This window comes from Mus pahari, chromosome 2 (genome assembly GCF_900095145.1).
Source record: "Mus pahari chromosome 2, PAHARI_EIJ_v1.1, whole genome shotgun sequence".
Classification (NCBI taxonomy): Eukaryota; Metazoa; Chordata; class Mammalia; order Rodentia; family Muridae; genus Mus; species Mus pahari.
The window spans coordinates 53835314-53848621 of NC_034591.1; the positions used below are offsets into that span (position 1 = coordinate 53835314).

A 13308-nucleotide genomic window follows, 5' to 3' on the forward strand; every position below is an offset into this window, starting at 1 on the left:
GTAGTACTCCATTGTGTAAATGTACCACAGTTTCTGTATCCATTCCTCTATTGAGGGACATCTGGGTTCTTTCCAGCTTCTGGCTATTATAAATAAAGCCAGGCACAACTTTTTAAAGTGTCGTTATAAAACACAATTGGTCAAATCCCTAAATCTGAAAGAAAAGAAAAGGAGGAAGAAGAAAAGTAGGTCATGAAGAAGAAAGGAAAAACAAAGGAAGGAGAAAGAGAATTTTATTAGGAAAGAACCTGTCCCAATGGCTATCAGGTCATTTTCATCCTCGGGGAATCTTCTTGCCCAACAATCTGACAGAAAATGCATGGATACCAGTTAAATTACAGGCATTTCTAGAAAGGTGTCCATGACCTACATTTAAAAAAAAAAATCTTTCCACAAGGTCACCTGCCAGTTTCCTCTGTAACAGACATCCTTTTGTTCTTAGTTTTGTGGCCAATGATAGTTATTTCAAAGTAGTTACTGTAAGACTAAGATGTCTCATTTTTCCTCGACATTTTTATTTGCCTCAAACTGCATGAGCACCCATGCAGTTCACTAGTGTTATATCCACTCCCAGGGCAATGACCCTTCCCAAATAAACTTACCAGTTTATCTCGAGTAACCTTTCAGCTGTGTCATCTAGGTTCACAAACCTCTGAACCGCATTCCCAATGAAGCATGCCTTCTGCGCCAGATACCCTTTGCACTGTTCTGACTTTAATCTTTGTTTACGATTATCAGTGTGGCACAAGATTGAAATGAAGTTCCTGTTCTCATGCCCCAACCCTTGGCTGTGGCTGCTTGCCAGTGTGGTAAGAGCCCGCCTCCTTTATCCAGGACATAAAAAACGTCCCCAGCCTCCCTGTAGAGAAAGCAGGCATTTCATCTGCTCACTCAGAGAAGTCTTGGCAGCAACCATGGCCACGTTCGTTGAACTCAGTACCAAAGCCAAGATGCCCCTTGTGGGCCTGGGCACCTGGAAGGTGAGTGCGCAGTCTTGGGACACCACAGCCTTTGAGGGATGGTCAGGGCATTTTCTCTTCTGTGCAAAGCATCTGTCTGCCTTGGGTTTGAAACGCCAGCATTATCACCCAATATCCATTCATTTAGAGCTGCTTTGAGTTACAGATGACCCTTTCCTAGAAATGACAATAGCTGCCTTGGTGAGTATCAGGTTTAAAATCATACTATTCCTCAGGGAGAAAACTGTTTTCAAGGAAGGTATTCTCTTAGAAAGCTTTTCCTCGGGACTCTGAGGGTCTCTGTTGGTTTGTTACTGGCTGAGCGACTGAGAGAGAGGATAGAGTTCTTAATGACCCCACTCTTTCTCACGATGCGAGACTATGCCAACATCTGAGTGGCCCAGGAGCCTATGGGAAAGGCAGAGGACAACAACTGAACTGGCTCAGGCAGTTTGCAAAGACTCCATGTGATTCCCTCACACCTTAAGACCCGAGCAGCATGAGAGCCACAGAATTGGAGTCAGCTCAGAGTCTGCCCTGGCTGTGTTAATCTCTGCTGGCAAGTTGCTCCATGGCCCATCCCAGGACCCAGTGAAACAGATTTCCCACAAAATCTTGGGACAAGTCTGCTGTCGGTCCATCTTCTTCCACCTCTGCCCTCTTTGCTGTTTCTATTACTGACAACATGAGAGTAGCCAGCTTGTTAACCAGGAGCTGTTTTTCGCTTTGATTTTGATTTCTTGAGACAGGGTTTCTCTCTCTCTAACCTAAAATAATCTTGATCTAATTTGGAGTAATCCTCCTGCCTCAGCTTCCTGAATGCTGGGATTTCAGGTGTGAGCCTTCACCCTTGGCTCAGGAGTAGTTTGGGAACCCATCCGTCCTGTGTCCGAGACTCATTTCCAGTCTTGCCCCGTTTCTCTTTTCTTTACACAGAGGGTGGGTTCTCTCTTTGTCTCTACACTAGATTGGGGTCTTACTAGAATAGTGAGTAGAAATTTCACGTTCCATCAAGGTGACAAATAATTACAAATCTCCAGGATACTCACCCTGGATAAATTTAGAAGAAACTCACTTTCAGAGTTCCAAAAGCAGTTGTAAATATTGTAAGAAGTTGTTTTCAAGGTAAGGACTCTGTGCTCACCAGAGGACATGCAGGAGGGTGACACTTTGGCCCTGGACCCCAGTGCTTTTGCGTTTCTGGAAATTCCTTCTCCTTGTGATGGCAGCGCTGTTGATTTCTGCTCTATGTGCTTTTCAAGGTTTGATGCTTAAAAACAGGATCTTTAGATTTTGTGATAGAGGCAGAGTTATTTATGGGCTGGTGTTTGAGAGTGTCTTCTGTAGCCCAGGTTGCCTTATAATAATTCATTATGTGTCTGAGACTGGCCCTGAACTCCTGATTCTCCTACTCTCCACCTCCCAAATGCTAGGATTAAAACATGGGCCACCACATCCAGTGAGATGCTGTTTTGTATTGAATGAGATGGTAATGTGCCCCAGGCTGTCCTCAAAGCCACGACCCTCCAACCTTTGTGCCTCTCATGGTGGTATTACAGCCATGTAGCACTATGCTCTGCAGAGAGATAAGCCATGAGTACTTATTTTCCTAAGCCAATACCTGGCTTGGTTAGGTCAGGACAGAAGGTGATCCACTTCAAATGCTCCTTCCCTTCATTTGTTTTCTTTTTTCTTTTCTTTTCTTTTCTTTTCTTTTCTTTTCTTTTCTTTTCTTTTCTTTTCTTTTCTTTTCTTTTCTTTTCTTTTCTTTTCCTTTCCTTTCCTTTCCTTTCCTTTCCTTTCCTTTCCTTTCCTTTCTTTTCTTTTCTTTTCTTTTCTTTTCTTTTTTTAATCCATATGGGGAAAATCCATTTTTATAAAGTTTCTGTTAGGTTTAAAACTGAGGACAAAGAAATGAAGTGCCTACTTAACATTTTCCTGTCTGGTCTTTTCCTGAAACCGTGATTACAGTGATTACAGATTGGATTGCATCCACCCAGCCTTACCGAGTGCCAGGTGATGTGCTGAAATCTTCACAGTCTTGTGGCAAGTTAGCAACACAAAGGCCTCATGGGGCAGGGTCCATAACTTGCTATGTTTTGCTGTCAAGGTTTAGGGATATTGAGGAATCTGCTCAGCCTTATATTGCACCATAGCAGAGTTCAAATCACGTTGCTACAATCGTTTTTTTAAGATTCTAGCTGTCTGGAGTCTGAGAAATCCTCCTCAGAGTCTAGTTTTCAGGCCAGCCTTCAGCAAGTTGCAAGTGGAGTCATTTGTCACTCAGAAACTGGAGGCACTTCAAGATCAACCTGGATTGGGGGATTAGAATAGGACATGAGTCAGAATCATGACAATGACTTGTGTATTAAGATGCCATAATGAAATCCATCACTTTGTATGATAACCTAAAAATTTAGTGAAATAAAAAAATTAATTCACCTTTTCTTTTCCTGAGAGAAGCCCATCGGGCATGTTTTCCTCTCCCACATCCACTTGGAAACTGGACCGCAGCAAGGCTGTGGTTTTCAGAATCTGGTCTATGTGGTGCCCTTAAGAGGGAGTCTTGGAGCATCCAGTGGTCTTTTCTATTGCCTTTCAGTCTTCCCCAGGCCAAGTCAAGGAAGCTGTGAAGGCGGCCATTGATGCTGGGTATCGCCACATCGACTGTGCCTATGTGTATCACAATGAGAATGAGGTGGGAGAAGCCATTCAAGAGAAGATTCAGGAGAAGGCTGTGAAGCGGGAGGATCTCTTCATTGTCAGCAAGGTACAATGGTCCACGTGGTGGACATGACTTCAAGGCAGGTGGAAGTATCTGGGTATGGGAAGCTTTAAGAGTTTATTAGCCTTTCCTTATGTGCCTGCATGGCTCCTGGCCCTTTGTTCCCTGCTCTTTGTTCATTATGTCTCTTGATAGAATTCCACACACAAAAACATCCACTGTTGGAGTGGCCACACCTATATACATGTATGCTCATTGCCATTCATCACAGGGCCTGACAGGCCTGGGGATAAGGGAGTATTAAAAAGGGCTAACCCTCCTATTGCATCATAATACTTGAACTTGAAGAGCCACAAACAACTCCTGCCATCTGAGAAATGAGAGCCAGGGAAAAGCATGTGACACAGGAATAATTCCAGTCAATGGCTGACTAAGTTAAATGACTAAGAAACAAACCCAATACCGAGAGCATAGGGGGACACTTAGGAAGTGATGTTGACTTGCTAAGAGCTGATGACCCACTACATTACATTTCTTAACGTATTTCTTATAAGCGAATAGCCTGTCCTGGGGTGTACAAATCTCAAAGCAGGGAGAGTAACTGTAATATGTGTGGCCTTCCTCTCCCTAGTTCTAATGCTCCCCTGTCACACCCTGCAGCTGTGGGCCACCTTCTTTGAGAAAAGCCTGGTGAAGAAAGCCTTCCAGAACACCCTCTCGGATCTGAAGCTGGACTATCTGGACCTGTATCTAATCCACTGGCCACAGGGATTTCAGGTTTGAGCTGCTCTTTGCCGTCTCTCTATTTTCATGGAGATGCTACAAAATGACTATGGTGCCAAGACTGTGACACTGGGGAGGGATGGTGCAGGAGGTTGGGTTTGAGTTTTATTCTATTTTTTTTTTTGTATGTGAGTGTTTTGTTTACATGTATATGTGTGCACCATGCCCACGCTTGGTGCCTGTGGAGATCAGAAGAGAGCATGGGATCCTTAGGAATTGGAGTTATGGATTGTTGTGAAACATCACCTGGGTGCTAGGAACCCAACCCGAGTCCTCTGTAAGAGCAGCAAGTGCTCTCATCTTCTGACCCATCTCTCTAGTCCCCAAAAGATTGTGCGGGGCGGAGGCTGAGGCAACAGGTGGTGCGTGGTGAGACTCGTGCTTGGTTTTCTGCAACTGTGTTTGAAAGGGACAGTATTTCTGCTACCAGCTCGGATAAGCTGCAACTGGCCAGCCATCTTCCTGTGGGATGCATGCCCATGAGTGCCCTCGGTAGGATGTCTTGGGACACTCTTGCATAAGTTCCTATTCATCCAAGTGTGCCCAGGGAGTGACCTCCATGTGTGGTGATATTGACAGTTAGCCAGTCCATCCTGAAGAAATACCGTACAGTGTCTGGAGGGATGTGGATTCTCATGTTGTTGCCTTCATGAACAGCCTTGGTGATAGTGGCATGGTCCCCAAATGCAGGCCGTGTCCAGGCTGCAAGGTTAGGAGAAGCTGGCTACTCTCTTCCCCAGATAACCATAGTCTTCTGATATAAAACCTCTGTCTAGTGACCCTGAGTTTTACATTGGTTACATTACGACGATAATGATGGCTTCTATAATATACTAGTGGATTTGGAGCCAGCTGAGTATTGCCAGAAATAGAGGACTGACATCCCATGGTAGACTGACACGGGAATTTTTTTTGAATGTTATGTTTTTATGTGAGTTCTCTGGAGTTTGACATGGATACTTTTTATTTCGCTGTCCTGAGACATCTCTTCACAGGACCAGGTATCTAAATGCCGATTCCGGTGATAGCTTTGTTTTTCATTTACAGGCTGGGAATGCGTTATTACCCAAAGACAATAAAGGCAAAGTTCTCCTGAGTAAATCCACATTCATGGATGCCTGGGAGGTAGGTTCCAACTTCCTTCAAGTGTGCTCAAAGTTAAAAAGCAAAGCTTCCCTCAGCTGCTGTTAAGATTCCACCCTGGTGTGGAGAGGCTCAAGTGCTCTGTCTATAATTTCAGGATGATTATTCTCAGTTCTCCCTCTGTCCTGCAAAGGGGTGTATGTGGAGCTACTCGTGAAAGTCAGAGGGCAGCTACCCAAAGTAGGTTGTTTCCTTCTATCGCATAGGCTCCAGGAAGAAACAGACCATCTAGCTTGGCAGCAAGGACCTTTACCCACTGAAACATTTCCCTGGCCCCATGAAACACTTTCAGGAACAAAAAACAATACCTTACTGCAAGGCAGAGGCTCTGACAGATACCAGAAGGACCAAGTATGTCAGTGAACGAAAAAAATAAAAAATAAAAAGGAAGGACATGGCTGCTCTTAGACATGCTGAAGGAGAAAGTTTACTCAGAGTATTCCAAGTTGTAGCCAAAGATGAGATTTCACGTGTCAACTAAACACTCCTTGCTTGTCCCTGCCTCTAAGCCCTTGCTGCCCCTCCCCCATCCATGCATGAGTTGACTACCTTTCTTCATGTCAAAAAAATTTTTTTTCAGGCTCAATTTAAACTCTCCTCCCAATGATTCTCCTGGGCTAAGATGATTCCTTCCTCTACTCCCTCATCCCTGTACTAATTGATGTCCAATAAGCTGAGGTAGCCTAGCAAGCACATTGTATACGTTTACACACACACACACACACACACACACACACACACGTACACACACACACACACACGCACACACACACATGATGTATATGTGGTATATGTATATGCATACGTAGACACACATATAAACAGAAACTTAGAATGGATGAATAATTACAAATTCACGTTCAATGTGTGGCTTCCACTATCAGGCTGGATACTTATCTTTGGGAAAGTTTAGAACAAGCTCAGTGTATTTAAGTAATAAATAAATAAACTCCAGATCCTTGGGTGGATGTGATATGGGTTGGCTGGGTGCCCCTGGCTGGGTCCATACATCTGCAAGGCAATCCTTACAGTATGCTTATAATCACAGCTATGTTAGAGGCTGAGGCACAAAGGTCACATTTCGGATCCTGCCTGGACTTCAGAGTAACTTCAAGGCCAACCCCTAAAAGATCCTATCCAAAATTGAAAAATGAAGGGGGTTAGGAACTAGAGATACGGCTTAATGGCAGACTGCCTGTCTAACACAGAGACCATAGACTCAATCCTTAATAGCACAAAATAAAAAACAACGATTCCTTTCCTTACACTGTGGACTATTTCCTGGATAACCTACATCACTCAGTTTGGGTCACTTTTGCCTAAGAGCAGACAACAAGTAAAACCTTTACTTCTCCTTCCTCATTACATCTGAGCTGGGGAAGAGGACAGCTGGAAGCAGCCATGAGGGCACCACGGTCTAGACCAAAATTCTCCTTTAGTGCTTCACTTACCCTGCCATGCAGGAGCCATTCCTTCTACCAAGGACTAAGCACGCCAGCATCCCTATATCCTCTTAGAGCCATCTAAATGATATTCTTCACTGTGTCAGGCCATGGAGGAACTGGTGGACCAGGGGCTGATAAAAGCTCTGGGCATCTCCAACTTCAACCACTTCCAGATTGAAAGGCTCCTGAACAAGCCTGGACTGAAACATAAGCCAGTGACCAACCAGGTAAGTTCTGTTTGGTGCAGGGTCCTGCTCTGTGCCTGCATCAGCACCAGGAGTTCAATACAGTCTGCAGTCTCCTCTCTCAGGTCTGTGTTCAGGATGCTTAGGGAGGTGGGAGGCAGGTCTCTGGGTCTGGTTTGTAGCATACCTGTCGATGGGTTATGCTTGGCAGTTGTGTTGGTCCTTTCTTGTGGTCCTGGAGTTCCTGCTGAGCTACTCAGAAAGCAGGCCTCCTTCCCTAGTGATGGAGATGTTTTCTCTTGCAGATTGAGAGCCACCCTTACCTCACCCAGGAAAAACTGATCCAATTCTGTCACTCCAAGGGCATCGCTGTCACGGCCTACAGTCCCCTGGGCTCCCCAGACCGACCTTAGTAAGGCTTCAGAGTACTGGTTCTTTTTTTTTCTCGATCATTCTTAAAATTAGCGTTTTGTAATTTGTTCTATTAGTATGTAAGTTCCAAGGCACTAGATAAAATATACCAATGGCAGTGTGTTTGGCACCCCAAGTGGGATTGTCAGGGTAAAGTGTTTTTAAGTTGATAGTATGTCTGATTCCCTGGAATATTCCATTTCTGATGTCCGGTGCTGGGGCAGTATTTTCAAATTGCCAAAGTACTAGATCCTATGCACGAATCCAGGGGAAAAAAATCTTCCTGCCTGCCTTGCAGAGGCAAAAAGGCTGCAGTGCCCAGCCTTGACGCTGTCCTGGTAGTGATGTTCACGGGCACACAATAGCCATGGTGATTTTTACTCCACCTATCTTTCTTCCTCTAGTGCCAAGCCAGAGGACCCTGTAGTACTGGAGATTCCCAAGATCAAAGAGATTGCTGCAAAACACAAGAAAACAGTAGCTCAGGTAAAATAAAGTGTTTTCCTCTTTTATTTAGCAATCCATTCTTGTAGTCATGTGTACAACTATTTTGCTTGTTTTTAATTCCCTGGAGAGGAAGAAATGGGGAAGTGTAAGCCTGTTGGGAGCTCCAGAAAATTAGTATTACTGTAGCAAGGATCTGCCTCTGTCCTTCAGCTTCCTGCCACGCCCTCAGGCTTTGGGTTCAGGTGCCAACTGTATAGAGTCCAAGCCTATGACTACAGGCTACCCTCTTCATTCCTAGTTAGGAATTTCTAGTTGTTTCTTGGATCAATGGGCATAAGAAGGGAACTAGAAAAGTATCCCTAATGGTGAAGGGCTTTGTTAATATCTACTGTTGTTAAGCCATAGGGAGTTACTTATATAGTTGTCATTTTACAAGAAGGAGAAGGTCTTGTAGATAACTGGACACATGCCTTCTCTTCGTGATACACAGGTTCTGATTCGATTTCATGTCCAAAGGAACGTGGTGGTGATCCCCAAGTCTGTGACACCCTCACGCATACAGGAGAACATTCAGGTAAGACCTGGGCTGTTCATCTGACATTCCCCAGTGGAACAGATGATAGGAGGGAACGAGGAATCTTCTTCCCTGTCCTTTAGCTTCACATCCCACTCTTTCACTGACAGTGTGTCTTCCCTTCTTCCAAGCACTCTGTCAACTCGTAGGCTAGAAAGATGGCCTTAGATGATTGGGCTCACAGAGGGTGCCAGCCAAACCCATCAGGACTGATCACTGAGAAGACCACTGTCTACCATGGAGCACTTAGATCATAGGCAGAACGCTGTGCTAGCCAACTGCAGACTGCCTTGTTGACATGGATTGGACTTGAAAACTTGTCCTCCGAGACACCCTTCAGGCATCATTGTACAAACTTAGCACACCTACAACCCAACCTCTCCCCTCTTAGAACACTAAACTCTATAAATAACTCACTCTTAATTTAAAGAATAATATGTTTATAACAGACATATTAGGGGAAACACCTAGAACCTCAGATCCCACCAGCACTTTCCTTGCTAAGGATGGTTTTGGAACTCTTGTCTTTCTAGGTCTTCGACTTCCAGTTGAGTGAGGAAGACATGGCCGCCATTCTCAGCTTCAACAAGAACTGGAGGGCCTGTGACCTGGTGGAGTAAGTGGTACCAGGTTAAGTGGGAGGTTGATTAGGCCTCTCCCTAAGGATAAAGGGTTAATAGGAAGGGATGGAAGGCATGTGGGATTATGGGATGATTTTTGTCTTCAAATACTATTTTCTGGCAGTTGTGAAAAGTTAAAAAGAAAAGTTTGAGTCCTGGGGAATCACTAAGAGCAGAGACATTGTCATTTGATGCTCAGTTTCTGAATCTTACACACGGAGTAAGAATTTTAAAGAAAGGAGCTGTCACCGCTGTGTGGGAGTCAAGTTCTCCTTCCCTCACTCATTCACCCAGTGACTTCCTGCAATGTGCTATGGCCAGGAATAGTCTACATGTTTGGGACATCACACTACAAGCTTCCTGTTCCCAAGTTCATATTCTACAGAGGGAAACTGAAGTAACTCTGATCTCAGTTACATATATCAACCAGAGAGTGACAAATACCATACAGAAAAGTGAAGCAGGACAAAAGGTATAGCTACCTTTTGTAATAGACACTTTAATACATGACTATCCATGGGAAGCTTTGCTCACAAAGTGACAGTTGAAGACAGTGGAAGATGAGCAACATGGATATTTAGGGAAATAGCATTCTTGACACTCATAGCAACCATTGCAAATGCTCTGATGTCATAGCTAGAGCATTTGAAGGGGATTGAGAATTCTGTGGAATGAATAAGTGTTATTGTAAGAAAGCAGAAACTTGAGGAGATTTAGAGTAAAACTATGGACAGGTCTTTGATTTTTAGGCCTGAAAGAGGAATAAGCCATGAACAGAGGCTGGTATGATCTGATATGTCTTAAAAGATTCACCATGACTTGTGGGTTGAGAGACTAAACCCATGGAAAAGATGACAGTCGCTGGTCCTGGACCATGGTGTTGGGGAGGAAGCGAGGAAGACCATGATCTAGATAAATGGGAACATGGAATTGATTTAATTAACAAAATTAACAGTTGAAGCTGGTTTTGTATTTTTGTTTGCTTGGTTGGCTTTTGTTTGAGCAACTCAAATGCAGAGTTAACATTTTGGTAAAATCAAAGGTTTGACATGTGTTTATTATGCCTGTTGGGTATCAACTAGGAGTATATGTGAAGCTAGTGAATTTGGTGGCCTCAGAAGTCAACTGTCACTGGGTCCTAATCCAAAATCTACATTTTTTACTAGTACTGAGGTCCTTGGGGAGTTTTGATGATGTCATAAAATCACTTTTCTAATCTACAAAGTAAGGATGACAATATTAATCACAGCCAACCTTCACTGAATTCTCATTTAGCATGCAGCAGACACTTTAAGCTCTTTGCTTATATTAGTATCAAATTTACTAGTCATAGCCAATCTATTGATTTCAATAGTATTTCCTGCTTCACAGCAATGACAGAGTTTGAGACAATAGTTCTGGGGCCCTCAGCTGTGTGTCAGCTTGCTTATGAGCCCTCGTGATGACAATTAACTGGTGGTCGGATGACTGATTGAAGGCCCTCTTTCCTTAATACTCTTCTGATATTTTGGGAGAAGGTCATGTTGTGTGCCTGCGCCATACTCCATGTCTCATGTTCACAGTCTTGCTGGGGAAGAGATCAGAAGGGTACAGAGATGGCCGGATGTATCACGTAAGAGTGTCTCAGATATCACGTAAGAGTGTCTCAGATATCATGTAAGAGTGTCTCAGATATCACGTAAGAGTGTCTCAGATCACATTTTTGCTTTTGTGGACTATTTTCTTCTTTGTATTTGCTGTTGCAGTGCAAGAACTGAAGAGGACTATCCTTTCCACGAGGAATACTGAGGTCGATTTGCTTGATGAGATCCGTGCATGATAGATTCCTTCGTCTCTCTAAAATCAACCTGGATGTAGGCTACCATCTGGCAATGCAGAATTTAAATTTTTGTGTTCATCAAGGAGCAGACTCTCCACAGGGAAATGTGACTCCAGAGAAATGAAGGACAACGGTTCTCACTAGCTCGGGCTCAACACATGTTTGTCATCAGGAACATGTGGTATGGTAACACTGAAGATACTATGATAGAACAATAAAAAAAAAACCATAATAGTAACTCCTGTAGTATGCTGTCCATTGCTGTGATAACCACCATGACCAAAAGCAACTTGTAGAGGAAAGGGCTTATTTGTCTTACATGTTTCAGCCATAGTCCGTCACAGAAGGAAGCCATAGCAGAAACAGAGGCAGGAGCTGGGTCTCTGAAGCATAGATCATGGAGGAATGCTGTTCAGTGGATCACTCGATGGCTTATCCAGCTTGCTTTCTTATACAACCCAGCACCTCTTGTCCCGGGCTGACATTACCCACACAGGACTGGGCTCTCCTATATCAATAAATAACTAATCAAGAAAATCCCCTACAGACTTGTCCACAGGCCATCTGATAGAGGCAATTCCTCAACTGAGGTTCCCTCTTCCTAGGTGACTCCAGTTTGTGTCAAGGTGACAATAACTAATGAGCACGGTCACCAAAGCATCTGACACAATTTGAAGTGCTTTCGAATGAGTGAGCTTATTGCATCCAAAAATCTCCTAATTCCAAGGCAAGGAAATAGAGGCATCAGGGAGCCAAGAACTTGCTGATGGTCCCAGGTAGTCTGTGTCTAAAGCAAGTTTCAAGGGAAGGTACTCTCAGGGACAGTGCACGGCAATTTGATGGCCCCTCTCCACAAGCTTTCTCTTGACCCCTTCCCTCCACTTTCCCCTGAGATGTCCTCAGTTACGTCCTCTTGTTGTTTGCCCATCTTGTCCGTAGTATGCTGTCGTGCCAGGGGGCAAGGTGCTGGCAGCAGAGTCTGTGAAATCCATAGAGGTGCCTCGGGTCATTGAGAGAGAATGGTGCCTCTTGGTGTCTTACAAACCTAACGCCAATGGCCAACGTCTCGCAACATTTGCTCTAAGTGCAAAAAAGAAAAAAGAAAGAAAGGAGGAAGAAGGGAAGGAGGGAAAAGGAAGGAAGGAAGGAAAGAAGGAAGGAAATGGTTCAAGAACTAAGTGGTGACCAGTATGAACAATAGTTCCTGGAAAGAATCACATCTTCAGCTGAACCTTCTGCAAAGCTGATTAAGGAATTTGAATTTGCATGATATTGAAAGATCAGAATAGTGAATTATCTTGGGCCATCTTTAGTAGCCTTAATAACTTTTTATTACCTATCTCTATATGTGATCAGGAAATTCAAGTCAATGAGCAGAAGTCGGGGGTGGGGGTGGGATGGGAGGGATCTGGGGGCTCACATAATATGTTTACAAATCAGAGAAGGCAGCAGGCTGACCAAGAGAACAGTGCTTTCCTAAGGCAGAACTCCAGCAGCTCTGTGTAACTAGATGTGCCATACTTGAGAGAACCTACTAAGAGCATCAGGGGAACCACACAGAACAGTCATGGTCTGCCACCTTTCACACCCTACTAACAGCAGAAGGCCCACTACCTATTGCTTGCTGCAGAGAAGCCGGTCACGTGTATGGTACATGTTCACTTCATAGCTTACTGATAAAATGGTAATTCTGACTGGTAAAGATTGATTCCAGGAGAATGACCCTTCTCCCCAACCTTGCCCCACTGCCAACACTCAAACTGGTAGATATTTCCCTTCAAAGATCCCAAGAAAGTTTGCCACAGACACTAACAGAATGGAGATTCGTGTCCTCCTGTGTCATGGTACACTGAGTCTGTCGAAGACTTTGAGATGCGGATACATTCATTTGATATGGATGTGTGTGGATAGGTGTGCGCCTTGCACGAGAAAGTGGCTAGTAAATGTTTCTATGTTAGCCCAGTGTCAACGACTTTGCCCGATTCAAAGATCGAAGGTCATCCATCATACCAAGCTTGCTCTACCTGTGGAAAATGTTAGAAAGTAGCTCTGGTACATTCTCCTTTAGCTTATGCATTCTCAAAGAAAGAGGGAAATAAGTCTGAAATAAGGGAGAGCGTTTAGCTTCTCTATGTATAGTTATTGTCCAGCCTAAATTCAGAGATTTCAGTACGAGAAAATCTCAAGTCACAGCAGA

At 44.0% G+C, this 13308-nt stretch overlaps 1 protein-coding gene across 1 annotated transcript; it reads left to right on the forward strand.

Moving 5' to 3' along the window:
• The first annotated feature begins 846 nt into the window (after window positions 1-846).
• Window positions 847-11349, forward strand: LOC110315329 (aldose reductase-related protein 1). The gene is made up of 10 exons (XM_021189414.2): window positions 847-980; window positions 3562-3729; window positions 4345-4461; window positions 5515-5592; window positions 7160-7282; window positions 7546-7652; window positions 8056-8137; window positions 8589-8672; window positions 9206-9288; window positions 11038-11349. The coding sequence occupies exons 1-10, from the start codon at window positions 915-917 to the stop codon at window positions 11078-11080; spliced, it is 951 nt and encodes a 316-aa protein (XP_021045073.1). The 5' UTR covers window positions 847-914; the 3' UTR covers window positions 11081-11349.
• The last annotated feature ends 1959 nt before the right edge of the window (window positions 11350-13308 follow it).